General features: G+C 34.0%; 6 protein-coding genes across 7 annotated transcripts; 2 read left to right on the top strand and 4 right to left on the bottom strand.

Moving 5' to 3' along the window:
* The first annotated feature begins 106 nt into the window (after positions 1-106).
* LOC124443626 (ubiquitin domain-containing protein 2-like) lies at positions 107-1,477 on the top strand. The gene is given in 4 exon segments (XM_046994107.1): positions 107-290; positions 442-669; positions 777-1,016; positions 1,019-1,477. Coding segments are annotated over 4 exon segments (693 nt in total). The 5' UTR covers positions 107-211; the 3' UTR covers positions 1,165-1,477.
* Positions 1,478-1,554: 77 nt separating this feature from the next.
* LOC124443620 (serine/threonine-protein kinase 10-like) lies at positions 1,555-13,553 on the bottom strand. The gene is made up of 23 exons (XM_046994102.1): positions 13,147-13,553; positions 11,558-11,722; positions 11,177-11,225; positions 11,035-11,093; positions 10,869-10,962; positions 10,722-10,794; positions 10,425-10,482; positions 9,796-9,932; positions 9,097-9,178; positions 8,895-9,002; positions 7,715-8,471; positions 7,581-7,630; positions 7,333-7,472; positions 7,111-7,234; positions 6,498-6,626; positions 4,848-4,910; positions 4,694-4,774; positions 3,882-4,011; positions 3,643-3,767; positions 3,377-3,568; positions 2,602-2,727; positions 2,399-2,512; positions 1,555-2,098 (listed from the first exon to the last, which is right to left on the bottom strand). Exons 1-23 carry the CDS (start codon positions 13,285-13,287, stop codon positions 1,949-1,951), a joined length of 3,147 nt encoding a protein of 1,048 aa, XP_046850058.1. The 5' UTR covers positions 13,288-13,553; the 3' UTR covers positions 1,555-1,948.
* Positions 13,554-13,631: 78 nt separating this feature from the next.
* LOC124443624 (triosephosphate isomerase-like) lies at positions 13,632-14,944 on the bottom strand. Its single transcript, XM_046994106.1, has 6 exons — positions 14,731-14,944; positions 14,490-14,613; positions 14,337-14,421; positions 14,126-14,258; positions 13,866-14,039; positions 13,632-13,792 (listed from the first exon to the last, which is right to left on the bottom strand). The coding sequence occupies exons 1-6, from the start codon at positions 14,846-14,848 to the stop codon at positions 13,674-13,676; spliced, it is 753 nt and encodes a 250-aa protein (XP_046850062.1). The 5' UTR covers positions 14,849-14,944; the 3' UTR covers positions 13,632-13,673.
* Positions 14,945-14,961: 17 nt separating this feature from the next.
* Positions 14,962-16,221, top strand: LOC124443630 (28S ribosomal protein S18c, mitochondrial-like). 2 transcript variants are annotated; one of them, XM_046994111.1, is made up of 7 exons: positions 14,962-15,105; positions 15,176-15,307; positions 15,378-15,457; positions 15,553-15,615; positions 15,688-15,754; positions 15,834-15,893; positions 15,973-16,221. In XM_046994111.1, exons 2-7 carry the CDS (start codon positions 15,196-15,198, stop codon positions 16,029-16,031), a joined length of 441 nt encoding a protein of 146 aa, XP_046850067.1. In that variant the 5' UTR covers positions 14,962-15,105; positions 15,176-15,195; the 3' UTR covers positions 16,032-16,221. The 2 variants fall into 2 exon arrangements, with proteins under 2 accessions (XP_046850067.1, XP_046850068.1); XM_046994112.1 differs by lacking the exon at positions 14,962-15,105 and having other exon boundaries at positions 15,118-15,307.
* On the bottom strand, positions 15,738-19,095 carry LOC124443623 (BRISC complex subunit Abraxas 2-like). The gene is made up of 10 exons (XM_046994105.1): positions 18,855-19,095; positions 18,701-18,791; positions 18,339-18,375; positions 18,185-18,251; positions 17,956-18,067; positions 17,561-17,657; positions 17,360-17,485; positions 16,704-16,788; positions 16,511-16,637; positions 15,738-16,435 (listed from the first exon to the last, which is right to left on the bottom strand). The coding sequence occupies exons 1-10, from the start codon at positions 18,942-18,944 to the stop codon at positions 16,218-16,220; spliced, it is 1,050 nt and encodes a 349-aa protein (XP_046850061.1). The 5' UTR covers positions 18,945-19,095; the 3' UTR covers positions 15,738-16,217.
* A 796-nt stretch (positions 19,096-19,891) lies between these two features.
* Positions 19,892-22,976, bottom strand: LOC124443622. Its single transcript, XM_046994104.1, has 5 exons — positions 22,688-22,976; positions 22,477-22,573; positions 21,942-21,994; positions 21,758-21,855; positions 19,892-21,369 (listed from the first exon to the last, which is right to left on the bottom strand). Exons 1-5 carry the CDS (start codon positions 22,931-22,933, stop codon positions 20,052-20,054), a joined length of 1,812 nt encoding a protein of 603 aa, XP_046850060.1. The 5' UTR covers positions 22,934-22,976; the 3' UTR covers positions 19,892-20,051.
* Positions 22,977-27,288: the final 4,312 nt, after the last annotated feature.

Raw genomic sequence — 27,288 nt, 5'->3', positions numbered from 1 at the left:
GTACCTTAATAAAATATAATTTGAAGACTGTTCGTCCAGATAATTAGTATACATGTCAGTGTTACATCAAGTATCTGTCTAGCTTCAGTATATTTGTCCTGATGACGTCATGGAATGTTTTTCCTTTGCGGTGAAGAGGAGTAGTGTTTAAACTAAATCGAGAATTTCAAGACATTGTCTAAAATAATGAAGTTAAAGAATTAGAATCGTAATGGGAGGATGTATGGGCACTTCCAGAGAGCCCAGCATTGATGCTGGCCATATTGATCCTCTCAGTACATCTACGGGAGGTAAAAAATATTCCTGTATTCCTGCTATAGTTGAACGGTTTTATTAAATATTGTATCGTTGACGATTATGGATGTCGCTCTTCTGGTATCAATAATTGCTCCGGTGTGTTTAGTTGTATGGTTTTTAAGCGGACTTTTGTTTTATTTCTAGTTGCAATAGGCCGTAATCGGCCACTTAACGTTGATAAACAAGAATGGATTACTGAAGTGCCCATGACAATGACACAGCTTCGTACTAAAAGAGAGGAGTTTTGGGAAACCGCTCCGGCATTTGAAGGAAGGAAAGAAATATGGGACGCGTTAAAAGCTGCAAGCGAACAAGACGATATCAGTATGGCACAAGTTATAGTGGACAGTGCTAATATCACTCTACCTACAGGTACCTTATTGTAACGACGTGTTTATTGTTTTATATATGAATAAAGTTAATTTGGGAATGATGTTAGACTTGTGACGTTGTATAAAAATGTTGAAATGATTTTCAAGGTTCACTGACTGAGGCATATGATGAATTAGGGAATAACTATAAAGTACCTCTCTTCTGTATTACGGAGCCTTCAAATCTTCTTAAAAATGAAGACATTCCCGAGAAAACCAAAAGTAAAAATTATGAAGAGGAAAAAGATGTTCCTACAGGTGATGCTTATCCTGTTAAGTTTCGACTCTCCACTGGAAAAGAAATAAAACTTCAAGTATATCCTTCTGATAGTGTCTACAAACTGAAAAATTAATAGAAAATCGTGAAAATGTTGCATTGAACAGACAGAGGTGGTTTTACAGTGGGCAATTGCTTACTGATAATATGACTGTTAAAAATGCTGACATCAAGAAAAGCTATGTTGTTCAAATTATTGTTTCTGAAGACAGAAAATGATATCATACTTTGCCAAAGTACCACTCTGAATATTATGTAAATATAGTATTTGACCATCAGAACATAGTGTTTTGCAAAGAGAACTTCATGATTACTAGACTTGGTGATCTTCAGTTAATGAACAAGAAACAAGGAAGTTCATTTGAAGTCAAACAACAATTTATTTCCCATTGTTTGCCACACCAAGTCATCAATTTGGTTCATTACCTACTGTATGAAATAATGTATGAATGTAAAGATCAAATACCTCTAAAGCACTGGAGGTATTTGATCTTTACGTTCAATTGAAATGAAATATTTCCCAACACTGCAATGTCTTAAATAAATTTCAATTAATTTCTGATTCAATGCTAACCATAAACATGTATAAATGAACATACACCTGACAAGTTGACGAATCAAACTTTACTCTATTAAACATCATTAAATTAGTATTGCATCAAAAATAATTTTCATTGACACATGGGTACAACACAGCACACCAATGCATTGCCAGCCCTTCATGGGTACAATGGAGTACACCAAAGTATTGCCTGCCCTAAATGGGTGCAATGGAGTACACCAAAGTAGGGCCTGCCCTACATGGGTACAATGGAGTTACACCAATGCATTGCCTAAATGTATACATATAGATATAGCATAACGAAAAATAACTAGATGATGTTGATCAACTGTTTTTACAAACTGAGCAAATATTAACATAGCTTATAAGAGAAGACACCTCTGAACACAAGTTGCACATTCAACACAACTGGGTGGCATTCGAGGATCTAAAAAAAATCCTTCAGTACGAATGAACCATTGTGCCACCATTTTTCTCTTTTTCAGCAGATTCGACATTTTGTTGAAGGGTAACAGGCTGCTCCATGCTTGAATTTCTTGAATAAAACACTTGTTGTTCTCGTTTCTCGCGAGCAAATTTTTCCTCCAATGCCTGGAAACGAGATGCAGTTTACACTGTCAATGTTTTATTCATTAAAATGAGAAAGGTTTGTATCACTATTATAAATAACAGATCACAACAGAGAAATCAAGAGATACAATTCTACAAACAAAATTAACAGCACGATCTTTGACAGTGATCCAAAGCAACGTATTCATCTAAATCCCTTAAAAAATTTGTCAACTCCTCACTTCACACAAACATCACACAAATTGGATATTCGACTCAATATAAGAGACAAAACCTCAGCGTTAACTCTCTCTTCTTTGCAATTGACAATACGAAATTCACCTTTTTGCGTGGTCCAAGATTGTTTCTCCACACGAGTTCATCTTCCTGGTATTTTTCATCGCGTTCTTTAAGTTTTGCTGTTTCACTTTCAATAAGCATGTGTTGTTTTTCGTTCTAAGAAACAGTCATACATTTGTCTTGCGTAAGACGAAAAACGTGTTTGCAATGTGTAATAAAATATTAAAGACAAAACATGCATAAACCTGCAACTGTTGCAACTCTTTCAATGCCGCTTCTTGTGATGCGCGTAGTTCTTCAGTTTCTACATGTTGTCTCGATATCATTCTGTCATATTCAGATCTTGCTCTTCTTGATTCCGATTCGTGGAACTGAAATGAATAAAACAGATGTGCAAAGTTGTAAATCATGTTTATCTAGAAGAACTATGAAGATAAACCATGACTATCAAGAATAACCATGAAGATAAACCATGACTATCAAGAAGAACCATGAAGATAAACCATGACTATCAATAAGAACTTTGAAGATAAACCATGACTATCAAGAAGAACTATGAAGATAAACCATGACTATCAATAAGAACTTTGAAGATAAACCATGACTATCAAGAAGAACCATGAAGATAAACCATGACTATCAAGAAGAACTATGAAGATAAACCATGACTATCAATAAAACTTTGAAGATAAACCATGACTATCAATAAGAACTATGAAGATAAACCATGACTATCAATAAGAACTTTGAAGATAAACCATGACTATCAATAAGAACTATGAAGATAAACCATGACTATCAATAAGAACTATGAAGATAAACCATGACTATCAATAAGAACTTTGAAGATAAACCATGACTATCAAGAAGAACAATGAAGATAAACCATGACTATCTAGAAGAAGTATGAAGATAAACAATGACTATCAAGAATAACCATGAAGATAAATCATGACTATGAAGAATAACCATGAAGATAAATCATGACTATGAAGAATAACCATAAAGATAAATAAATACCTCCTTCATTTTTTCACGTTCAAAGTCCATCGAAACTTTTTTATCGGAATTCCTTAACGTTTTCCTGAAACTTTGCGCCTTGAACTTAAGATCGTTTTTCTGCATTTTAGGCAGGCGTTTTTTCTCCAATTCAATACGCCGTTTTAGTTCTTCTTCCTTCATTTTTGCCAAATTCAGGTGTTGTTCCATTTCCTATATCAGAGAAAAATGAAAACATATCGAAATCCACGTGTCCCCATTACATAAACTCAAAACAGCATTTATACTTTCACATGACGATTCGACATCTGGGATCGTTGAAGGAAAAACATCTCTTTTAGTTGACTTGTTGACATCATGTGACGTTCACGTAGCTGCTTTTGCTCCACTTCCCATTTCATGGATTCATGTTCTAAAAAGCATACATTCATGCGTCAGAATTAACCGTTAAAAATTATTGTACACAATAAACAACATTCCCGCCAAAAACTCATCTCTGTCTCCAAGTAAATGTTATCGTTCTTACTTCTGATACGATCATGTTTGAGGTTCAAAAACTCAATTTCTTTCTTTGCCATTTCTTTTCGTTGATCTTCAACCGAATCCTTGTGATATTTCTGATACGTATAGTGTTGTTTTTGGCGAAATTCGTACTCCTAGAAATATTACCAAAACACAAACTTCACGACACGTACCAACTACAAGAAGATTGTAAATACCATCCATCTGTGAACAACATTTCACTAACAGCGCAGTTTTCTTAAACAGAGCTTGCGTGGCAACCTTTCAAAACTACTTTTATGATGGGTTATAATGTATTAAGACGTCATATTCAACGAGTGGAACTTGTCAAAAGGGACTTAGAACACATCAATTTTTGTGGATTGCACAAGTGACGTAGCGCATTTACGTTCGTATTTCTAAGAAGGATAGTGAAAATCTACAACAGCATGTGGTTTCTTAAAACAGCTACCCTAGGACACAATAAATCTCTTATATTTGTAAGTCTTTTTAATAGTCTTCGCTTGGAGCCAGGAACAACAACAAAGCAACAGAGTAAATGCCTCACATCTGGCGGGAGAATTACCTAACAAGATTTTATTCCCTTACAAAAACTAAAAAATATGACCTAAATTGGAACTGTGCAGAAATCGAAAACGTTATAGGTCGAAGAACTGACAGTTTCTGTTTTATTTTTTCGCTGAACATCCTCAAAAACGGCCACCTTTTTGCAGGCGTAAAAGTTTTAAAAGGTCCTTGTTAGAAATATTTCAAGAAAGAAAAAAAGAAACAAGTTTGCAGTGCTCACAGTCTGTGTCAGAATACAAGGTATGGTACCTTGGCTTGATTGGTCGCTGCTAACTCATCCTTTTTCTTTCTTTGACATTCTTTTCTTTCAGAGCGTGGTAAACTATCAATCTAAAATGTGCCGTCCATATTTGATTCATGAAAGTATTTGAAACACGGAACCACCATTGATAAATATACAGACCTTTTTCATTTCCGTTTTTGCTTCTTCTTTTAGATAATTTTGGAATTTCTTGAATTCTTTTTCCTGAAAAACAATAAAAGAAAGGGAAACATGAGAAACGAGTGACAAGCTCACAAATAAAGTGGTGATTTTTTAGGAACACTTACATACAAACTAAACAACCAAACTGGTGATTCTTTAGGAACACTTACATACAAACTGAACAACCAAACTGGTGATTCTTTAGGAACACTTACATACAAACTGAACAACCAAACTGGTGATTCTTTAGGAACACTTACATACAAACTGAACAACCAAACTGGTGATTCTTTAGGAACACTTACATACAAACTGAACAACCAAACTGGTGATTCTTTAGGAACACTTACATACAAACTGAACAACCAAACTGGTGATTCTTTAGGAACACTTACATACAAACTGAACAACCAAACTGGTGATTTTTTAGGAACACTTACATACAAACTAAACAACCAAACTGGTGATTCTTTAGGAACACTTACATACAAACTGAACAACCAAACTGGTGATTCTTTAGGAACACTTACATACAAACTGAACAACCAAACTGGTGATTCTTTAGGAACACTTACATACAAACTGAACAACCAAACTGGTGATTCTTTAGGAACACTTACATACAAACTGAACAACCAAACTGGTGATTCTTTAGGAACACTTACATACAAACTGAACAACCAAACTGGTGATTCTTTAGGAACACTTACATACAAACTGAACAACCAAACTGGTGATTCTTTAGGAACACTTACATACAAACTGAACAACCAAACTGGTGAGTCTTTAGGAACACTTACATACAAACTAAACAACCAAACTGGTGATTCTTTAGGAACACTTACATACAAACTGAACAACCAAACTGGTGATTTTTTAGGAACACTTACACACAAACTGAACAACCAAACTGGTGATTCTTTAGGAACACTTACATACAAACTGAACAACCAAACTGGTGATTCTTTAGGAGCACTTACATACAAACTGAACAACCAAACTGGTGATTCTTTAGGAACACTTACATACAAACTGAACAACCAAACTTGTGATTTTTTAGGAACACTTACATACAAACCGAGCAACCAAACTGGTGATTCTTTAAGAACACTTACATACAAACTGAACAACCAAACTGGTGATTTTTAAGAACACTTACATACAAACTGAACAACCAAACTGGTGATTCTTTAGGAACACTTACATACAAACTGAACAACCAAACTGGTGATTCTTTAGGAACACTTACATACAAACTGAACAACCAAACTGGTGATTCTTTAGGAACACTTACATACAAACTGAACAACCAAACTGGTGATTCTTTAGGAACACTTACATACAAACTGAACAACCAAACTGGTGATTCTTTAGGAACACTTACATACAAACTGAACAACCAAACTGGCAATTCTTTAAGAACACTTACAAACAAACCGAGCAACCAACCTGGTTATTCTTTAGGAACACTTACATACAAACTGAACAACCAAATTGGTGATTCTTTAAGAACACTTACAAACAAACCGAGCAACCAACCTGGTTATTCTTTAGGAACACTTACATACAAACTGAACAACCAAACTGGTGATTCTTTAGGAACACTTACATACAAACCGAGCAACCAACCTGGTTAATCTTTAATTTCTTTACAGCAAGTTCTAAATCTTTCTGTTGAGCAGCTTCTAACTTTTCAATTTCACGCTTTTGCTGTCTTGCCATATGCTCTAAATCCACATTAAACTTTCTTTCCATGTCCTTTGAAATGAGAAAAGTTAATGTGATCGTTCATTAAAAGATTAAATAATCTCAACCGAGGCATCAAAGAAACGTTTAAATTCAAAAGCAAGCAAGGTAATGGAAGATGATATGTATGCTAGTGCGTTTTAATTCCCCCCAAATCATTCATCGATTCATTTAGTTCGAGCTAACTGAGAGAAGTAGCACAATCATCAACAGGAACATCAGCAGACACTTTCAACATCATTGCCTTTAACCCCCCTAGTGTCCACCAATGACAAGGAACTTAGTAGCCCCTCCGAGTGTCCACCACTGACAATAAACTTAGTAGCCCCTCCTAGTGTCCAGCACTGACAAAGAACTTAGTAACCCCTCCTAGTGTCCAGCACTGACAAAGAACTTAGTAACCCCTCCTAGTGTCCAGCACTGACAAAGAACTTAGTAGCCCCTCCTAGTGTCTACCACTGACAAAGAACTTAGTAACTACTCTTTTAAAACTTACAGCATTCTCAACTTCGAACTTTTGTTCTTGTGTTTCCCAATGTTTTCTTATTCTTGCAACCAACTCATTTCCTTGTTTCTGTTCTTCGCGCTGCAACAGTTTCACCTCGCGAAAATGTTGTTTCCTAAAAAACAATCCATGATTCCATCGTCAACAAAGCCACGTACGCAGTTTCGAGCTGCTCGAGAGTTGATGAAAAATAGTTAATGTAAAATATTCTACCTTAGTTGTTGTTCACGTCTTTTTTCATCTCTGCGATCCTGTTGACTTATATCAACAACACGTGAAGTTACTTCTGTGACAACTTGACCGTCCTTAACGAATTTTCTCGTTCGTGTTAAAGTCTTATATTGTTGTGTATCCTAGTTTAAATAAAAAAATATCGTTGATGTTTGATTTACATATTGATTAGAAAAATTTTGTTTCTATGAAAGAGTATAAATAACGTATGAACTGTTGGTATTTAGTACCTGTTTGTCGGGAGATGTTTTTCCTGAAAGACCATTAGATAATTGATTGTCTATAACAAATGAATCAGTTCACGTTCAATTTTAAGCAAGTACCTCATGCAGTAAAGCTAGTGGCAGTTGTATAAGACGCTTACTTGAAGGAACGTGTTTTGAAAGTTCTTGAGAAAGAATCTGTGATTGAGATTTTACGTCTTCTTCGCTCTTTCTCTCGTCATTATTAGCATTCCTTTGGATGTTATTTCCTATTCCATTGTCCCTAATAACATCACCATTTGCACTTATTCTATTTTCTGTTATTTTATCCTTCTCGAGTTCCCTATTATCCACAGTGTTTTTGTTCACAATATCATTGGCATCTTCGGACTCTTGCAGTTTGTCAAAAATATCGTCCACCTTTGATGAGTATTTGTCAGTTTCCGTTCCCTGACCATATTGAGTCACAGTACTTTCGTTGTTCTCAGAGTTATTGATGGCATTAGGGCTTGATATGACGTCACTATTAGATGACACGTCATCAGTCGACACCACACTGTTTGATGACAATCTCTTTTGACCTGCCTGATCCTTTACTATCCCATGTGAATCATCATGTTTCTCACTTAGTGTTTTTTCCCTTTCATTTGTTAATAAGATCAATTTATCAGATTTTTTTGACATGTTGCTATCACTTCTAGGTATGACATCAATCTTGTTTTCCACAAAACCATCGTTTGACGTCACGTCCTTGATGCTGTCGCATTTTTCGCTCATAGACGATTGGTCACTAAGTTTGTTTTGGTTAGAATATTCATCTGAGCGTACCATGTCACGTGAATGATCTGAAATACTACTTGATTCGCTACCAGGTATAGATTCAAGTGATCCACCAGAACTTTTTCTTGTCTTATCCATCTGAAACACAACGTTCAGATCAAATAATTTTGAAGATATATGACATGTTTAAGACAGCGCGCAATATCGTGGTAAAAAATTTAAATAACGCCACAAAAAGAGGCGAAATTGGCAATATTTAAATTTGGCATGCAATGTGTGAATATTTAACATGCAATGTGTGAATATTTAACATGCAATGGGTGAATATTTAAGATGCAATGTGTGAACAGAAAACATGCAATGTGTGAATATTTAACATGCAATGTGTGAATATTTAACATGCAATGTGTGAATATTTAACATGCAATACGTGAATATTTAACATGCAATGTGTGAATATTTAACATGCAATGTGTGAATATTTAACATGCAATAAGTGAATATTTAACATGCAATATGTGAATATTTAACATGCAATATGTGAATATTTTGCTTTCATACAGGTACATCCTCAGGTAAATCTTCTAAAGTTTCAACGACTTCTGCTTTCATCAAATTATAGAGTTCTTTTAACGGCTTCGTCGACGTTACATTTGAAATAAACGGATGCTGAAATAAAAAAAAACCATATCACAGATTCTCGCCTCACAAACAAATGTTTCACGAGTGGAATGAGCAAGATATATAAAAAATGCGTAACTACCTGAAGAAGCTCTGCTGCAGTTGGTCTGTTGCAAGGAGCTTTCGTTAAACATTTCGCGAGAAATGATTTGAAATCCACAGACCTACGTATGTGTAAAATTCATAGCTTAATTACTATGTTAGCGTAGTAAAAACATAAACTTTATGAAAAACTATATTGTACTAAATCAATTAAATTATACATCGTATGTAAAACTTAGTAAAAAATAGGTACGAAGCGTGTACATGTAAGCAGCCTTGCATGCACGCTGCTTAAATGGTGTATATATTTAGCGTATATAAAAAATACGACAAATTAACGGGTGAATAAAAATCTTCACTATCACATAAAGTTTTGAAATAAGATGCGCGTGAAATAATGAAAAACTTTTACTGATTACAAGCACTTGGTGATTCTAAGCATGATCAGTTGGCAGTGAAACTTTTGAAAATGTAAGATATTTAATAAATGTAAGAAAACAGCCTGTGCACAAAAGGCTACGTGCCCCAAAGTGTATTTATTGATATACAATTATTGTACTACATAGTCCTGAGATGCAGATCAATGTAATGTGGTCGGATGGAACGACGGATTGGTAGTTAGCCTGCATACAGGCTACTTACCCACAAAAAATGTTGTTCCAGGTGTACAAAATGAACAATCGACATATGACATATTTCTTCATTAAACTAGCTACATATTAAGATGCTTAACCATTACCATATTCTTGGCTGTTTCAGTGATGGTGGTTCAGCCTTGGGTATTTTAAATAGAACTCTCATTGGACTCATTTCATGGTAAGGAGGTTGTGTTTCAGCCAGTTCTATTAAAGTAATACCAGCAGACCATACATCACACTAGAAACATCAAAGAATAACATTAGTATGAAGATATTTTAACATTATGAGATTTACACACTTGCAAAATGAACCGCTGAATAAATGTATTGGCTGACGTTTAAAATATAGTTGTTTGCAACTGCATGAACATAAGTTTATTGAAAGGGAGAATCAAATATATATGTTTGTTCTGAATTCTAAAAATTCCATTACAATACCCTACAATATCCCCTACTGGACCCTTGGACATAGCTAGCCCACAAGTTTTGGTCTTACTATGTATGTAAAGAGTGTTGTCATTATTCACTTCTATAGACATCAATTGTTTTTGTAAACACAGACAAATTTGCACAGTGGGACCACATTTTCTAACAATAGCTATGCCAGTGTCTGTACTAAATAAATCTGGGCAAGGGTGATTTGACATCAAATCTGTATAAACTTGTATCTGTGTTCTATGATACATTCATTTGACTCATTGTAAAGATTAAATATAGTCTTTCCTATCACCTTGTAGTCGTATGGATCATCCTTGCATGTTTCTGTAATTGCAACCTCAGGAGCCATCCTGTAGCATAGAAGATTGGTGGGTATTATCAATTTTTACTGCATATTGTGTAGTTGTGTAACAAACAATAGATTCATTATTATTCTAACTACATAAGAGTGGTTGGCATTATCAATTTGGTATATTGTAGAATGTGTATCTGCCTTACAAACACATGGAAAAATAATTTTCTAAACACAACTAAGGTTGAAGTGAAATGAAAATTCAATCAAAACAAGACAACACAGATAGTGACTTACCAATATGGGGTGCCGATAAAGGTATCTCTTCGTTGCAAAGTTTTCTTATTTTTTGCAGAAACACCAAAATCCGCTAAACATCAAGAATATATCATTACTGTTTAAAAATGTTTGAAGATTGCCATGAGTATCAATGCAACATATTACCTAACTTTATTTCACCAGTATTTGATAACAATAAATTGCCAGCTTTTAGGTCTCTGTGGATGACTTTACCAATGGAGTGCAAGTATGTCAAAGCCTAGTGAAAAAATCACATTAGATGAACATCAAGATTTCTGATATGAAACAACTCATGAATTATAAAAGCTACCTCAAACATTTGCCGGCAGACAACTTTGATCATTGCTTCGTCAAGACCTCTCTCTAAGTCTACATTCAAGAAATACATAGATTAAGTTAATACATCATTCTGCACACAATTTACAAAATTTCCACAACAACAACAACAAAACCTAGTATAATATCATCTAAGGCTCCTCCAGCACAAAACTCAATTAAAATCTATAATGAAAAATATGAAAATAAGCACATAATAGAAGATGAAACTTTCTGTCAAATTTGTCTGAAAGCCTGACCATAACCTAGAGCATAATGGGATAATCATTAACTAATAAGGGCCTGTATCCAACTGTTATTGTTGTTTATCATTCGTAAACGAATAGCTTCTACATTTTCTTCCGTAATATATGTTTTACAAAGATCCTTATGTCGTGAAATAAACTAAGTCTTATCTATGATAAACAACAATAACAGTTGGATCCAGGCCCCTTATTAATTAATGATTATCCCATTATGCTTTGTAAGTTAAAAATCAATCGTAGAAATGAACATACCCAGAGTTTATTATCAAAATAATATGCTTCATAAAGATTGATAATATTCTTGTGTTTACATTCTGCAAGAATGTCAATTTCAACCATGAAATCATCAAGTTCTGTGTCATTATGAATCTCAACAATCTTTGCCGCAGCTTCATCTCCTGTCTCACAATGTTTTGCCTTTAAATGTGAAACAAGGTGTTAGCAAAATACACACAACTATTTCTTTCAACAATTTTCTCAAACGAGGCAAGACCCCTCCAAAAAGTTGGGCTGGCAATGCATGTCTTTTTAGTGTCTATATTTCATAGAAAAGGTCCACATTTTTAATGAACCAATTATTAGGACATACTTTGCTAAAGACAGGGGGGTAAATGATGGTCTGCCACTCCCCCATGATTGCCCCTGATTTCTTGCTACCTTTAAGATGATTGATGGATATAAGGTATAGGGGGACATCCATTTAGAACATATCAAAAGTAATGTTGGGGGGGGGGAGGAAGGGTGTATGATCAATGTGTAGATTTGTGTGCCAGGGAGGAGGATGTTTATAATCCAGATATTTTGAGAAAGTATGAAATCGACAATTGAGTAGTTTTCATTGTATTTACTTAATATGTAATGAAAAATAAACTTTACTTAAACAAGGAGTTCAGGTTTCTTTATTCAGGCAGAACTAAAAATTGTTTTTTCTCTCTAGAAACACATATTCATACTCTCTGTATTGTTCTTGGAAGCAAGACAATGTCATTTGTAGGAAAAAGGAAAATTGTTAGACAAAATTGAACTGTTGTAGTTTTTTGTAAAATACTTAAATTGCACATTGTTTAAGGGTGATTTCTTAACCATAACAAATAGTTTTTTCATGAAATTTTGTAGCCACACAAACAAGAAATAAATGTCTCTATTATCTAATTTGCATATGAGGTATGCAAAAATACAAAGATTCTCTGTTCTTAGTTGCTAAGGAAGGTCAATAGAACTCCCACTTAACATACAACATTAATTTTTCACCTTTTATAAAGTGATGGGACTTTAAAAGTTCTTTGTTTTAAGACATTCCAACTTTCTTGGTGGTAAGCATATGTTAATATTTAAATAGTATCTTAATGAAAACATACGCTATATATCTAGGGAAGGATAACCTTATATTACCAAAAAATAATAATTTAAAAATACTTAGAATCAAGTATTGGTATCTATAGAGTATCTGATAATGTAAATCCATAACTTATCAAATAATAAAATTCATTTACACCACATAGGAACGTAGAACTTTCTATATTATGTTCAAAGAGAAACATAAACATTCACTTCTCTTTGATTATAAAAATGCGATAAAATCAAGAGAAATTTTGATTGGGAACGAGCTAATATTCAATGGGGTTAGCCATTAAAGGCATTTTAATCTGATACAAATATTTACTCAATGGTCAAATAATCTTCATATCAATGAAATGGCCATCTTTTATACTAGTAAACGAAGACATTAAAACATGTAAATATTATTTGTTTATTGAAATTTGACTATAAAATAACCGTAGTTATTCAAGATGGTACATGCTCGACTACACTTGAAATTATTTAATGATCAGAAAACTTACCTTGTACACTTTACCAAAACTACCGTCGCCTAGCTCGCCCGTCGTCTCCCATATCGTATTGGGATCAACATTCAATATTAAATTCAAATACTCTTTCTTCTTCTTGGGTTTTGCAGCAAATATATTTTTCCAAAAGGCCATTTCTCCATATAGTGTGAAAAGGCCAGTTGCCGATCAATGTCTGTGTTGACGTCGAAACCACTTCAAATTTTCTCGCTCAGTTTTGCAGCAATCTTTAAGGCAATGTTTTCCTTTTTATAAACTCTTGCATCACATTTATCACTACTAATCTCAATTCATTGCAGCATTGCTGAATAAGAAAATGTAGAAGTGTTTTTGCTGGAAGACACCGCAAAACTATTAAATCTATATTCTTCCTGTGATCAGATTACGATCAGCCTGCGATAGGGTTGAATGATCTACACTGAACCATAGTGATATTGGTCGGGTGTCTGGAGCATGATATAAACATCTAGCGAACAGTATTTCAATAGAGAAACTTTATTTAAGGCTTTAAGCTAAAGATATTAATTTCGGGAGTTAATAATCGATATGAACTCAGGTTTCAAGGATGCTCCACCAACCAAAAATCCATCAACATCGGGTTTTGCAGCCAATTCACAGCAGTTCTTTGCATTCACCGAGCCTATCAATAAACAAAGCAATCAGCCAATCACTGCGCAACAAATTTTTTACATAGAAACAAACATTGACATTACCTCCATAAATAATTCTAACAGACAATGCAACCTCAGATGACACATTCTCTTTAAAGAATCCTCTGATCATTTGATGAACTTCTTGAGCTTGTTCTGGCGTGGCAGTTTTACCAGTGCCAATAGCCCATACAGGCTCATAAGCTATAACAACTTTTGACCAATCTGCTACATTTTCTGATTGGAAAATGCATTGAATTATGAAATTTTGCATTCTCATCCAAAATTATAAAAAAAGCACGACAACATATTCTTTTATATACCAGAAATGACTTTGATTTGTCTACAGACAACATCATTTGTAGTTCCATTTTCCCTCTCACTTAACAGTTCGCCCACGCACGCAATCACTCCAATCCCAGCCGACAAAGAATGACCAACTTTTTCACCAATAAGCTATTAAATAAGATCTTCAAATTTTACCTCATAAAATATAAAATACATAAAAGATCACTCCATCTCAAAGCAAATAACCTCATCTTTTTCTCCAAACACATGTCTCCTTTCTGAATGTCCGAGAATAACCCATTTAGCACCAACATCCTTGATCATTTCTGCACTATGTTCACAAATCAAATTCACCGTTAATCAAAGCAAAAAGAGGTTTACAAGAATTCGCATAAATACCTTATTTCGCCAGTAAATGCACCTTTGCTAACTTTGTAACAATTTTGTGCTGACACTGCAACTTTTCCATTAAGATCTTGCACAACCTGTTTAAGATAAATGGCTGGTGGAGCAACTACCACTTCTAGATGGAAAAGAAATCATCTCAAATCTCAAAACATTCTTCATTTCAGTAACATGCAACTTAGATAAACAGTCAAGTAACTGTACTTTGTACAATCAATTCAATGTACGGATGTACCTGTTCGCGTAAAGTCTTTTTCTGCTTTGTTCAAATTTTTAACGATTTCAGCAATGCTTTCACTGTTTCCATTCATTTTCCAGTTTCCACCTACGAAAAATTTCCTCGAAGAAGCCATAATGTCTTTTAAAAGCTGTCTTTAACTTAATAAACACAAATTGTTTGAACATGAATAGTCTCACGTTCTTTTTAATTAGTTTCCATCTACCAAAATCAGTCTTGTGCTAATTATTATCATTATGGCGACTAAGAAGCCAATGAGCAGGACTAATTAATGAAAATTTTGATATAAATATCAAAATCGCTACGGTTACTTAAATCTGTGCCAAATTCAAGTTATTTTATTTCTCCACGAGAAGACCAACCAGCATACGAGTAATCCATACTAACTTATTGTCTGTATGTATATAGCACGTTCTGAGTCATTATCTTGTTTGATTTCAAGGAATCTTAGGTGCAAACAAAATGGCCAAAATGCTGAAGAGCTTTGCTTTTTCATCTCAACTGCATTCACCTATATTGACTTCAAAATCACCACTCGCTGAATTCCATCGAAATTTGACTTTGAGTTCTATTGGAAAGTGAATGAATTGTAAATTGTTCATCAAAACTGCAAAAATAATTTTCTTTGTATCATAAACATTTAGTTTGTGGTAAATATCATTACGTCAAAAAGAAGAGGAAATTAAGAGAGGAGAAAAGAGCAAAACTCCAAGCTCGCCTTGAGGTATAAAATAAAAATTATTTTTCAATCTATACCTTACCACTCCAAAAAGTTTACCATATTTAAACTGTTTATGGTCAATTTTTGGTATATTTAAGAAACTCGATCCTGAAGAACGGCCAACTGGATGTTTGTTATGTGATACTGAAATAAACTATAAGGTTTGACATCAGATGTGTGTGTGTGATGATTTTAACTTGTTTCTCTTGATCCTCAAATGATAACATTTTCAGAATGTAAGGTTGTTATCCCAGTTTGTATCATCACATACTGGACGAATATATAGCAAGGAAGCAACAGGTATTATTTTTCATCATTTACAATATCCATAGAAGTACTATTGCTGAATTTAATTAACTCAAAACAATTTCTTACGTAGGTTTATGTCAGCTTAAACAAAATGAAATAAAGAAAGCCATTCGAAGAGCAAGATGTTTAGGTATGTTTTGGAGATGTTGTCATCATTTAATGAAAATAACATTCCATACCTGATATGAAGACAAAATATTTTCTTTTAGGTTACATGCCTTACACGATGAAGTTCCTAGCATTTCATGAAGATCCTAAATTATTTTGAAATACATAGATTACATCAAATACTAAGAAAAGGAACACAAATACAAGAATATTATAGTTTACAAATTTTCTAACACAGCCCATCAGAAACAATTTCTTTGGTCAAGAATGCTTCTTGATCAACTTTAAAGAAAGTTGCAAAAGGTTGACTTTTTACAACTGCACTAAATAACACAACAATTCGATTTTAATATTGTGTTGATTTTGGTCTATGAGGATAAGACCTTGAAGAACCTGGACTCTGTGTTCTCAAATTGGAGTCTGTTTGTGAAGTCGGAAATGAACCAACATGCTTTGCTACAACAACATGCTCGTGTTTATTTGGTTTGTTTGACTGTTTTTGGTCGAGATCGTCAAAGGATATCAAGTCTTCCTCGCCATTCTTATCCAATTCAATTAGGTTAACTGAACAGAAAATATTTCAAAAAATGAAAACATTGTTGATATAGTCACATGCCAGCAAATAAAACAACAAAATACCCTCAGGAACTTCAGGCTTTAATCTCTTTTCCCTCATTGCCATTTCTAGTTCATGTCTCAACATGTTTACACTTTCTGAAAGATCAGTTAACTTTGTTTCGCTTTTATGTACAGCTTCTTTTAAACCCTAAACAAAAATATACGTACAATTTCAATTGCATGAATTCATTGATTGTAGTACACAAAGTAATACCTTTAATTTCATCAACATGTTCTTATACATTGATCGAGCATGCTTCACTTGCTGTAGCTGGCCAACATTATCAAGAAATTCATCACTAATAATAGACAGCAATCAGTAAAATAATCACGACTAGTGTAGCATGCTTTGCATTACTATGTCAATTTCATAACATCATTCATTTCCTTATATTGTTTCTGTTGTAAAAAAGTACAGAAACATTTGCTTAGCATAACTAAATAAATAACAATGTTAAAGAATAGCAATTTGATTTGTAGATGGATTTCAAAATAGCAAATACCATGGTGAATGGTGATAATAACAAAGTAATAGTTCTTAAAAGAACTGTTTTAACCAGAACACTAACCCAACAATTCAAAGGAACCGTTATTTACAGCTAGAAAGAGACACTATGCATTTCGGCAGACTACTTGTCAGATTGAAATGCATAGTGTCTCTTTCTAGCTGTAAATAATGGTTCCTTTGAATTGTTGGGTTAGTGTTCTGGTTAAAACAGTTCTGTTAAGAACTATTACATTGTTATTATCACCATTCACCATGGTATTTGCTATTTTGAAATCCATCTTTAAGTTTGTCACCACGACAAAGTCTCTGTTTAATAATTTGACTTGTGTAATGTAAAAGCCAATAACAATAAGAACAGATACCTGTAAGAGCCAACAACATTCCTATATTGTTTTGATGTAGAAGTTGTTGCAGCAACATCAAATTTATATTCTGTTTGTGCTGTGTTTCCAAGATTTATAATTTTGATAGGAAATCGATGAAACATTCTAAAAAATCAAGAGTTTTGCATTTACCATCAAATAAACAAACATTGACTGTAAATGAGTACTGTGAATCTTCACCTAGTTTTGTGTTTTGCTAAAAAATGTGCCGAATATCGAAACGGATGAGTTGCCCTGTTGCCAAAAACATGGGATGTGAACACAGAAAACATAAATCCTAAAAATATATAAATTTTGTCAAAATGCTGGTGTCATCAAACATTTTCATAAATAATATTAGAAAGGTAAGTACAGGATAATTATATCATATATAAGAATACGTACAGGGTAAAATAAGGTGATATAAGGATATAGGGCAAAAATAAAGTGATATGAGGATAATTATAGGGTAAGATACGACAGTAGAAGATTAAATATAGTGTGAGGATATATAGTGTGACATAGGATCTGATTATGTAATATAAAGATAAAGAACAAGATATAATAGGTGAAGATAAGGAATAATAATGATATACTTCTTGAATCTGTAATGCTTAATTGCTCCAGGAGACTATTGTGGATCGCCCGTTCTCTCATGGAAACCCCAAGTCTTGTACTTCTTCGAAACTTAAACCAACCTAGTACTTCCTACAAAAATGTTAAAATAAATAAGTATGGGTGTGATAAAATAGACAGATACATGCAATGGTGTATTTTTATGACCCTGGATAGACATTGAGATTACCATCCATAAGATTTGCTCACCTGCTTGTTTGAGCCAAGTATACGATCAAGCTTCTCCATGTGAATATGGCCGACGCCATCATAAAAACTATGTTATCAAAAAACAGAAAAAAAAGTAAAGTAATCAAATTACTAAGCAAGCTAAAGGGTAAGTATCAATGTAATGAGATTTAACCTAAAAAGTCCAGGACATACAATTGTTTCTTGCACAGCTAAAGAAAATAAGAGCCATCAATATGTCACAGAAGATTTAATGATTGTTGACAGTTAGAAATTTATTATCAAAAAAAGATACATAGGAAAAATTATATTATTTGAACAAAGCTAAACTTTCCGCAAGTTTTTAGAGATGTTGAACACTCGTAAAATGATTGAGAGGTAATTCTAGTAGGTTTCATGCAAGCTGAAACAATGACGTCATTTTTAGCATCTGCTACAATCTTCATTTATCTGTTATAAATTACATTAACTTCGATTTTCCTGAGTATGAAAATGAACACCAAATACAAATATATCATAAGATTATTAATCACCTACCGAGGATTCGGGTATGCACTACATTAACGTCTTGTGAGTCACTGACAGTTCTTGTTGTACGATCGTCGATTTTGCCCAATAAAAATCCTTCCTAAGACGTTCGACAAAAGTTCAACAACATTCTCAGACTCAATTAATAAAAGCACCAACTTACTACGTCTCCTTGGCTATTTGCAAGCTCTAGAAATAACGATGAAAACACACAACCAGATACCTGAACTTCCATTTTGTTAAACATCACCATACATGAAGTATTTTATTCCCAAAGCTTCCAAGGGCTACCCACTCCCCCCGGCTACTTGAATAGTCTCCCAATCTATCAAAACCATCACCAAAACGCACCAAGGTCAAGTCTTTTCGAAAAATACGAGAATTCATTTTCCTCGAAATAACTTGATTTAAGAAATGTATCTATTGCTACTGAACAGCAAAAAAACACAGCCCCATTTCCTCCATTAGTCCATCGAATGAAAAACTTTGGTTTGCAATAATATATGCATTTATGTTACAATTTAAAAGTCATAATAAAACAAAAATATATATTACTTTCTCAATGAGACAATCTCCATCAAAATTTTACATGAAACTACTTTTGTATCTTATTCTATACGGTTAAATAAAGATATGAAACATCACAGCACAAATTGCCTTATTTATGTCTTAATGATTCACATAGCAAACTGATCTTTCTTTCGGAAATATAAGCTGTTAACGCAGTAGCCAAAATATGATAGGCGCCAAAAACAACATCCATTCCAAACTGAAACTGTTCAAAATTCGACCAAGGTTGAAGAAGTTTACGAAAAATTTTGAAAACAAAATGTAAGAAAATGTTCATTAATACTGCGAGAGAAGCGACTATTAGTGTTGAGATAAAGCGGTAGGCGTAATACAAAAATGGATTTTCTTCGTAAAACAATCTTTCCCTGTATTGCAAATACGCGTCTTCGCCAAACCAGCTTGTGACAGCCATCTTAGGAGCGGGTATCGGGAATAAGGTTGATGCTAGGAGATATTTCTACCAATGAGTCATTTGTACCCAATTTGTACCCGAATGTACATATGCAAATACAACAATCTTTGTAGAAACCGGATTTTATGCAAATCTATCGACAGTATTTGATAAATTTGTTTCAATCGAAAAACTTAATTGCCATCTTGTTTTAGCTCTAAAATGAAATAATCAGGAAATTAAGAAACAATGAATTGCATAAATTAACTGAACATACAATCCTAATTGACAGAATATAATAAATTAAATCACTAACACAACAAAACTTCACATGAAAATACAATAAACTATTTTCTATATTAAATACAAAACGCAAATTACATGCAGCAATAGTATTGTTCAACTGCGAAGAATGCCCACGCCAGCGTCCACGGCAAAAGGGTATTCATGTGGATATACAGGTAACGGGCAAAGACCGTTAGGATCAGTTGGAAGAATGTGCTGGTTGTAAGGTAGATACACAGAATGACCAGGGTATAATGATGGATGAGGAGGTATAAATATGCGTGACGAAGCACGTACAGGAAATGCTGGCAAATCATAAAAATCAAATCCACTGTAAGGATAGTGAGCACCAGAGTCAATCATCGGCATTGAATACATGACGGAATCATTAGAAGTTTGTGTACGCTTGCCCGAGAAAGAATTGTTCAAGAATGGATCCTCCATAGTTTTCTTTAGATGTTTGCGTACATCACGTGATTCATTGTAAGAATCACGTGATATAGAGGAGTCACTTACATGATGCAAATATGATGACAAACCCGTTTCTTTTCGTTCAGATGGTAACAAATCACTTTCATGTCGAATCAAACGTAGATCTGCTTGATTAGCGGTGTCGAGTACAGTTTCCTTACTATAGAAACACCTCCCTCCGACAACAGTGCCTCGTGACGAATCTGATGATGATGTCACACGATGCAAATTTTGAGTACCAGTTTCCAAAATATTGCCGCGAGCAGTATCATGATCAAGTAACACAGAACTGCGAGTGTATTTCTCCTCAGCTGAAGGTTTATAAAACGTCAACGGACTTTCTCTATTGACTACAGTCACAGGGGAACGCTCTCGTTCGTCTAAATCGTGACGTGGTATTTTCGAGTAAGATACCACTGACGGCCTGTCGTGCAGGCTCTGATAATTTACGTAACCTGTTCTCGTGCAATATTCAGGATCGACAGCATAAATTAAAGGACTTGGTGAACGAACTTCAATTGGTCTTTCGGTAGACATGACTTCATGCCGGTTAGCGTAAGGCATTCGACGAGAAGTACTTGAAAGACTTTGTCTATGCAACAGCTCATCCTGTTCATTCATTCTGCAAGTTATGTAAAATGATTGTGCGTTTGGAGCTGCTGTTGAATTCACTTTTGAACAATGCGAAGTCCTATTGATCACATTCGACGCAAGTGAACTGACCAGTATATCTTGCTGGCTCGTTTGAGTGATTGGAGAACGTTTATTTACAACTTTGAGTTGAGAAACAGAAGTGTTTCCAGATGCTATATAGGGTGCAACGTTATCCACTTCAAGTAGAACATTACCATTAACATCTCGTGAAGACGAGAGTTGTTTTATTGCTCTGGGAGGTGTGTAGCTACGTGTACCAGTTATTACTTCTTCGCCACGGAGATATCTTTCATAGGGTAACAAGAATCTGTAATAGATAAAAAAAACTTGTTCTTGCAATAGTATATACGTATGTAGTATAAGTAGGTATACATAAATATACATACAGGTATATCTATATTTGGTATTACTATATACTAGGTGCATAATATCAGTAAGTATCAAATCTAACGTTTGTATTCTAATAATTCACTCACACTCCCTGAGAGTGGTACTTCAAAATCACCTCATAACTATTGGAAAACGCCATTTTCACTCAACTGATCGCTTGGTTTGAAATATTTTAGCAAAACACTTGCCATCGACTTTGCCACTGATTAAAGAGATCGTGATTTTTAAGTTGCACCCAGTGAGTGTGAGCGAACTTTTAGAATACATGTATATGTATTTAAGTAAGAAGTATTTATGACTTTTACTTTTCGTAAGTTCTTTTCGAGTTGATGGCTACACTTGTAATATTTGGTGAACCGCAAACTTTGCTGTAAACATGGCACCATAACTTCTTTCTAATCACCTACCAAGAAAGAATAACCAGTCAACGCAAGACGCTACAATAACGCTCATCGAGCGCTTAGAGAGTAGTAAAGCCAACTAACATACCTGGTCATAACCACCAAGGCTTTGAATGATGTTAAACATCTCGAACAGATTAACTAAATACGAGAAATGTTAGAACTCGTTAACTCGATAAATTTATTGAAATTCATTTGCGACAACACATTCTTCGGAATCAATTAAGAAACAAACGATGTGTAATGTGTTTGCACAGGCTATGCAAACCGAGGAGACCTTTGGAGAACTCGAGAGCAGATCAATGCAAAACCGATTTCGAAAGTCGAGGGTTGCACACGCTCGAGAGTTCTTACAAACGTCTCCGAGGTTTGCACAAGCCAATGCAAACACGAAATATATCTTTTATTTCTTTTATATAATAACAATAATGCGAAACAGATGAATTAAAAACAAATGTTTTGATTTTCCTTCAAAAATATATTCATAATTGATTTGCAAATTCTCTTCAATTGATTTGATTGATTGAGATCAGATCAGTTTTGCACAGGCTAATGCAAACACAGCTATAATCAAATCAGCGCACGCGTTTCATTGTGTTTATTTTATAAATATGTTTGCTAACCTTTTTCCAAACCCAAATGCGGTATCTTGTCAATCGGCATTCCCCGTTTTCTCATGAAGATCTTCAGATTCTTCATAAATGCACGTTCTTCCAAACTCTGTAAGTAAATGTATTTATTTCAAACAGAAAAACAAACAAACAAACAAGCAAACACAATGTCAATCAGTTAATTGATTTACAAACGACAAATCAATTTAAAAAATCTAATTACCTCAGCATCATTGTCACTTTCCATTTTTGATTCCACATAACTGTCCTCTTTTATCAAAATTTGTTCAGATTTCTCATCAAGTTTATCCATGGCTATTTCATCAACGACAAATGATTTAAAGCATTTGCTGGGCATTCGACCAGGCGGTCGGCCACGCTTTCTCTTTAACGGTACTTCTTTGCCACTCTCCTCTTTTTCATTTGCCATTAATTTATTGGCTACTATAGTCGGGACACGTGACTGCATATGAAGATGATCATTGGAGGACACATGAGCCGCGTTATTAGATTCAATTACAACGTCCCAGGAGATTTAACTGAATGAACATTAGGATTATCTTCATTATCTGATTCATTAACGTAATCAAATGGATACTGAGATTTAACAGAAAGAGGATTAGGATTATCTTCATAACAAGATTCACTAATACGATCAACCCGATACTGAGGCGCAAGGTTTTTGTCGTCATTGAAATGCTTTGACCGATCATCGTCCGTTTTTAACACTTTCGCAAAATCAAAGTCTTCGTACTCGGCGCTATTCTTCGTTTCAATTTTAATCAACTTTGGAACAGGAGGAATAGGCTTTCTCTCTTGCTTCATATGCGTTATTACACTGTGGTATTTACTGTCATTTTTAACGCCAGCGACAAGCCTTGGCAAACAAGGACGTTTGACATTGACAGAGCCAGTATCTGACGCAGTATCTGTAAGGTTATCATCCGAACTATCAGCTTCGTTCACTAGTGATTGCTCAACACAAGCGTCAGTCGCTTCTACTTCCTCTCTTGAGAATATTCGCTTACTAATTTTCCTTTTTCGTGGTCTACCTTTGAAAACCGGAGCTAGATAAAGAGAAATTTTGTTCATAGAATTGTGGGTCTTTTCAAATAAAAACAAACAAACAACAAAACAAGCAAAATAGCTAAGTTGTATTAAACAACAAGGTTACGATGCCTCACAATGCATTGGAAAACGAAAATAGCTATCTGTCATTTAAATACGGAAGATAGCAGACTGTTGGAAATAGGGCCAAAATGTCGAGGTCAATTATGATATCCAACTATCATTACAAAGTTTATCAGCTGGAAAATTTAATCAGTCTAAGAAAAAACGTGCAATTTTTTGCTGGAATCTTTCAAAATGAGAGGAGGGAAGATTTTTATCATAAGAAGGATATTTTTTACTTCGTAGCACATGAAGAACAAGGTGATTAGTTAAAAAACACATTACAATCATTCTTGTTAAAAAGATTTTCTCAGATGATTTTGAAATTTTCATCTTCATCAAGGAAGATGGTTGTGCTCTTTTTATCTTTAATCATCTTTTAGATAATGCTAAGCGACCGCATCCTTTAGATTATCGTTGTTACATGAAGTAGCTATTTACCTTTATGTTGCATAAACATATCGAGGTTAGATAGTCCGGGATAGTGAAAACTGTATCTTGAAAACGAGACCCAGGTTGTATCATTGCAGTGTATAACTCCACCAAAAGCTTTCATAGCGATTTTCGTCAACACTAAACCATTCAACAACTTCCTCAACAGTGACTTAAAACGACAGTACGCTGGAAAGGTGAGTATGACGATTCTTGATCGATCTTTCGGCACCGTTCGGTTTGATTTAGGTTTGCGCTTGAGGAGTCGAAACTTCTTTCCATCCTCTGATTCGTTGTCGTTTCCGGGAGTTGAAACTTCCTGGAGACATAGTTCCGATATGGCTTTAATACCGTATGACCAACAGGTACCGTCGTATTCTAAATTCATCATGTCTTTGCATCTTATGACGACTTTTTCATCCGTGCATAACAACTCATCCTGAAATAATTTGACAATATGTAGTAACGTATACAACCAATTCTCAGTACATTTTCTCTTTAAAATTTAAAATGTCCGTTGCATTGTTTAGATTTAATCGGTTTAAGATGCAAATCTGTGATTACAATCGTTCCTACATGTAGCCCTAAAATATCACGAATATAAAAATTTCTTGCATTTTTCTTCAAATTTTCCGACAGTTACACAACACGAATCGAAATGATTTTAATTTGAACAAATTATCTGTTAGCAAAATAAGCATGCGCAAATCAAACACAGCGAAATAAGAAAATAAAATATAGATGATTTGAATAATGAAACTGAATTAAGTCTACATAAACAAAAGAGGGAAGAATTTATGAGATACACAATATTTGTTGAAATTCACGGTTTTCGTAGTTCGTGAGACATTTGCCTCTTTCCAAAATAACGAAACTGTGATAACAAACGACAACACATTTTTTTATTTGTTCAAATGTTATCTGTTATGACGAAAAGCAGATGTTAAATAAACGCCCTGCGCCCTAAACGTCGTCACTGCGTGATAGGTTGTAAACTTGTAATGTTGTTGTTTTGACATAACATAAATTCCAGTCCACAAGAAATACCTCTCACCAAGAAATACCTCAACGCTAAATTCTTATATTGGCAGAGCGAAGTCATTGTGTTTCAAACGAGGAACGAAACAGAAAAAAAAGCCGATTTCCTTATTGATTTGGTTTAAAATATCAACAAAAAATATCGCTTAATGTGAAAACAATAATTTCGTAATTATTCTAATTTGCTTGAAATAAAACTACACAGAATTGTATTTCAAAAATTCGCATTACAAAGCACATTTTTTATTACGAATATTTTAGTTGAATGTTATTTTCCACAAATATGTTGGTGAGCAGTACATCTTTGCGAAAATTGAGTCAGATTTTGATAAAACAATAATAGTTCCAACTTTAATCATTTTACATTTATCATAAAGGCAAAATAAAAGTGTTCTTCGCCTAATTGACATTTGGTCTCACACTGTAATATAATCTACAAAACAACACTATGTATGGCTTTTTTCCAAGTAATTCCATAATGTTGTACCTATAAATTATGCAAAAGCGGTTTTATTTAATTTTTTTTCCGTAAAATTCGAACCAAATAAACTTTTGATGTTTTCGGGAGAAAAGAGCATTTAATATCATTTTATGAAGGTATACAAAAATTCCACTGTTTCGATATTACTAATTTTAGAAAGGAAGTTGTAGGGGTCTTATCATGTATTGTATCCGGATTTAATTGCGATTTCTGCTCAGCCCTGCTTGCGATGCAACAAGAAAACGTGGTCTTTTTGTTTTTTAAAACGTTTACAGAAATATATATGAAAGAAAATGTGTCCTTTCGCTTAATCCATTACAACGCAGTAAGTGTGAAAAGTCCCACATTAATTTAGTTGTTCAGTCATATAAATACCAAATATGGATCAAGGAGATTGGCGTAATTAACATCACAGCAAAATTTCAATAAAAAGATATTTTTTATTAATTTACGTCCGAACTTGAGAACAAAAATACTAATATATTCGGCAAAGACAAAACAAGTTACTCAATAATTATCACACGTTTTAAACTGTTTTGGCGAAATAAAAACTCAGCTTATTGTTAAATACACACAAAATGCAAATTGATACGCCACAATTTGTATTGTTTACAGAGCGAAAGTTAAATCTGTATCTTGTAAACTCTTCGTTGAAATAAACACAAACTGGAAATATTTATAGGATATGTTAAAAATGAACGAACGGGAAAATTTTTTGACAAAAAATAATTTTTGAAATAAAATAAAAAATCTATCAAGGAAATGGCTCACGAGGTGAATTGAGTGAATCGATGACGCGTAGCCAAATTTAACATTGCAATATAAAAATTTAGCAAACGCAACGAAAAATTTTAAACGGCTTCAAAAAAATTCCGATCGTTGATGGAAACTCTCCTTACATATCACTAACGGTTTAAAATGCTTTCGTCTACAAAAACATCGCCAGATGAAGTATGTGAAAGAATATTTATAGACACAAACAATACAGTCATGTCCATATTGGCAGATAACAAATGGATGGAATTTTCCATTACAAAAATGAAAATATCTAGAATTTCAACTTATTTTTTGATATTTGGCACCATACGAATTTTTTAATAATTTACCATTTGTCTTCTTACGCTAAACAGATATTTTTGCCAAAATCGTACAGACAAAGGATTTGTAAATTGCTTTTATGCAAAATTTGAAAATAATTTGATTACAAATAAACTGAAGATAACAAAACCGCATTTAAAACATCGACAAATATAAAGAAAGCAGTTTGAGGGAAAATTTTCAGAATTATTTATTTTATAGTGGAATGCCTTTATTCTCTTGTGACTGAAATGTTTCGGCAGTTTTTAAATAAGAAATTTGAGTAAAAATTTGCACTTGTAACAAGATGCGATGAAGCGTAATAAACAGATTATGAAAACGTGCGGGATGTTATAAAAATAAAATGCTATCTAAAAACTAAAGAAAAAATTATATGAAGGCAAATATATATATATACCTTTCCATGTGTAGTTTGTCGACCACCAGGAATACTTTCGGGACGGAAATATAATCTAGCAGATGCGAGTTTGTCATCAGAATTAGCATCATGCCATATAAGTTGAAATTCAGCAATGCAAATAGGTCTGTCTTTTGAATTTCTAATAAAATAAAATTCTCCCAAAGTATATTTTCTTGTTTCACCATTAGCCTTCAACGTGAAACCT

The sequence above is a fragment of the Xenia sp. Carnegie-2017 genome, unplaced genomic scaffold, assembly GCF_021976095.1.
Source record: "Xenia sp. Carnegie-2017 unplaced genomic scaffold, XeniaSp_v1 HiC_scaffold_21, whole genome shotgun sequence".
Taxonomy (NCBI): domain Eukaryota; kingdom Metazoa; phylum Cnidaria; class Anthozoa; order Malacalcyonacea; family Xeniidae; genus Xenia; species Xenia sp. Carnegie-2017.
This window is presented reverse-complemented; position numbering and strand designations above follow the sequence as displayed.

What these genes read in the sequence shown, in the direction of transcription:
- LOC124443620 (XM_046994102.1), bottom strand. Translation starts at nt 13,287, where the DNA reads ATGGCCTTTTGGAAAAATATATTTGCTGCAAAACCCAAGAAGAAGAAA. An exon ending in TGTCGAATCGTCATGTGAAA is followed by an intron (nt 3,569 to 3,642) that starts GTATAAATGCTG and finishes TCTCTGATATAG; the next exon opens with GAAATGGAACAACACCTGAA. An exon ending in ATCTTGGACCACGCAAAAAG is followed by an intron (nt 2,099 to 2,398) that starts GTGAATTTCGTA and finishes TCTCGTTTCCAG; the next exon opens with GCATTGGAGGAAAAATTTGC.
- LOC124443624 (XM_046994106.1), bottom strand. Translation starts at nt 14,848, where the DNA reads ATGGCTTCTTCGAGGAAATTTTTCGTAGGTGGAAACTGGAAAATGAAT. An exon ending in AAAAGACTTTACGCGAACAG is followed by an intron (nt 14,614 to 14,730) that starts GTACATCCGTAC and finishes TTTTCCATCTAG; the next exon opens with AAGTGGTAGTTGCTCCACCA. An exon ending in ACAAATCAAAGTCATTTCTG is followed by an intron (nt 14,040 to 14,125) that starts GTATATAAAAGA and finishes TTTTCCAATCAG; the next exon opens with AAAATGTAGCAGATTGGTCA.
- LOC124443630 (XM_046994111.1), top strand. Translation starts at nt 15,196, where the DNA reads ATGGCCAAAATGCTGAAGAGCTTTGCTTTTTCATCTCAACTGCATTCA. An exon ending in ATATAGCAAGGAAGCAACAG is followed by an intron (nt 15,755 to 15,833) that starts GTATTATTTTTC and finishes TTTCTTACGTAG; the next exon opens with GTTTATGTCAGCTTAAACAA. An exon ending in TCGAAGAGCAAGATGTTTAG is followed by an intron (nt 15,894 to 15,972) that starts GTATGTTTTGGA and finishes ATTTTCTTTTAG; the next exon opens with GTTACATGCCTTACACGATG.
- LOC124443623 (XM_046994105.1), bottom strand. Translation starts at nt 18,944, where the DNA reads ATGGTGATGTTTAACAAAATGGAAGTTCAGGTATCTGGTTGTGTGTTT. An exon ending in CAAATAGCCAAGGAGACGTA is followed by an intron (nt 18,792 to 18,854) that starts GTAAGTTGGTGC and finishes CGAACGTCTTAG; the next exon opens with GAAGGATTTTTATTGGGCAA. An exon ending in AGTGCATACCCGAATCCTCG is followed by an intron (nt 18,376 to 18,700) that starts GTAGGTGATTAA and finishes TATTTTCTTTAG; the next exon opens with CTGTGCAAGAAACAATTGTA.
- LOC124443622 (XM_046994104.1), bottom strand. Translation starts at nt 22,933, where the DNA reads ATGCAGTCACGTGTCCCGACTATAGTAGCCAATAAATTAATGGCAAAT. An exon ending in AAAGTGACAATGATGCTGAG is followed by an intron (nt 22,574 to 22,687) that starts GTAATTAGATTT and finishes ATTTACTTACAG; the next exon opens with AGTTTGGAAGAACGTGCATT. An exon ending in GCCTTGGTGGTTATGACCAG is followed by an intron (nt 21,856 to 21,941) that starts GTATGTTAGTTG and finishes CTTTCTTGGTAG; the next exon opens with GTGATTAGAAAGAAGTTATG.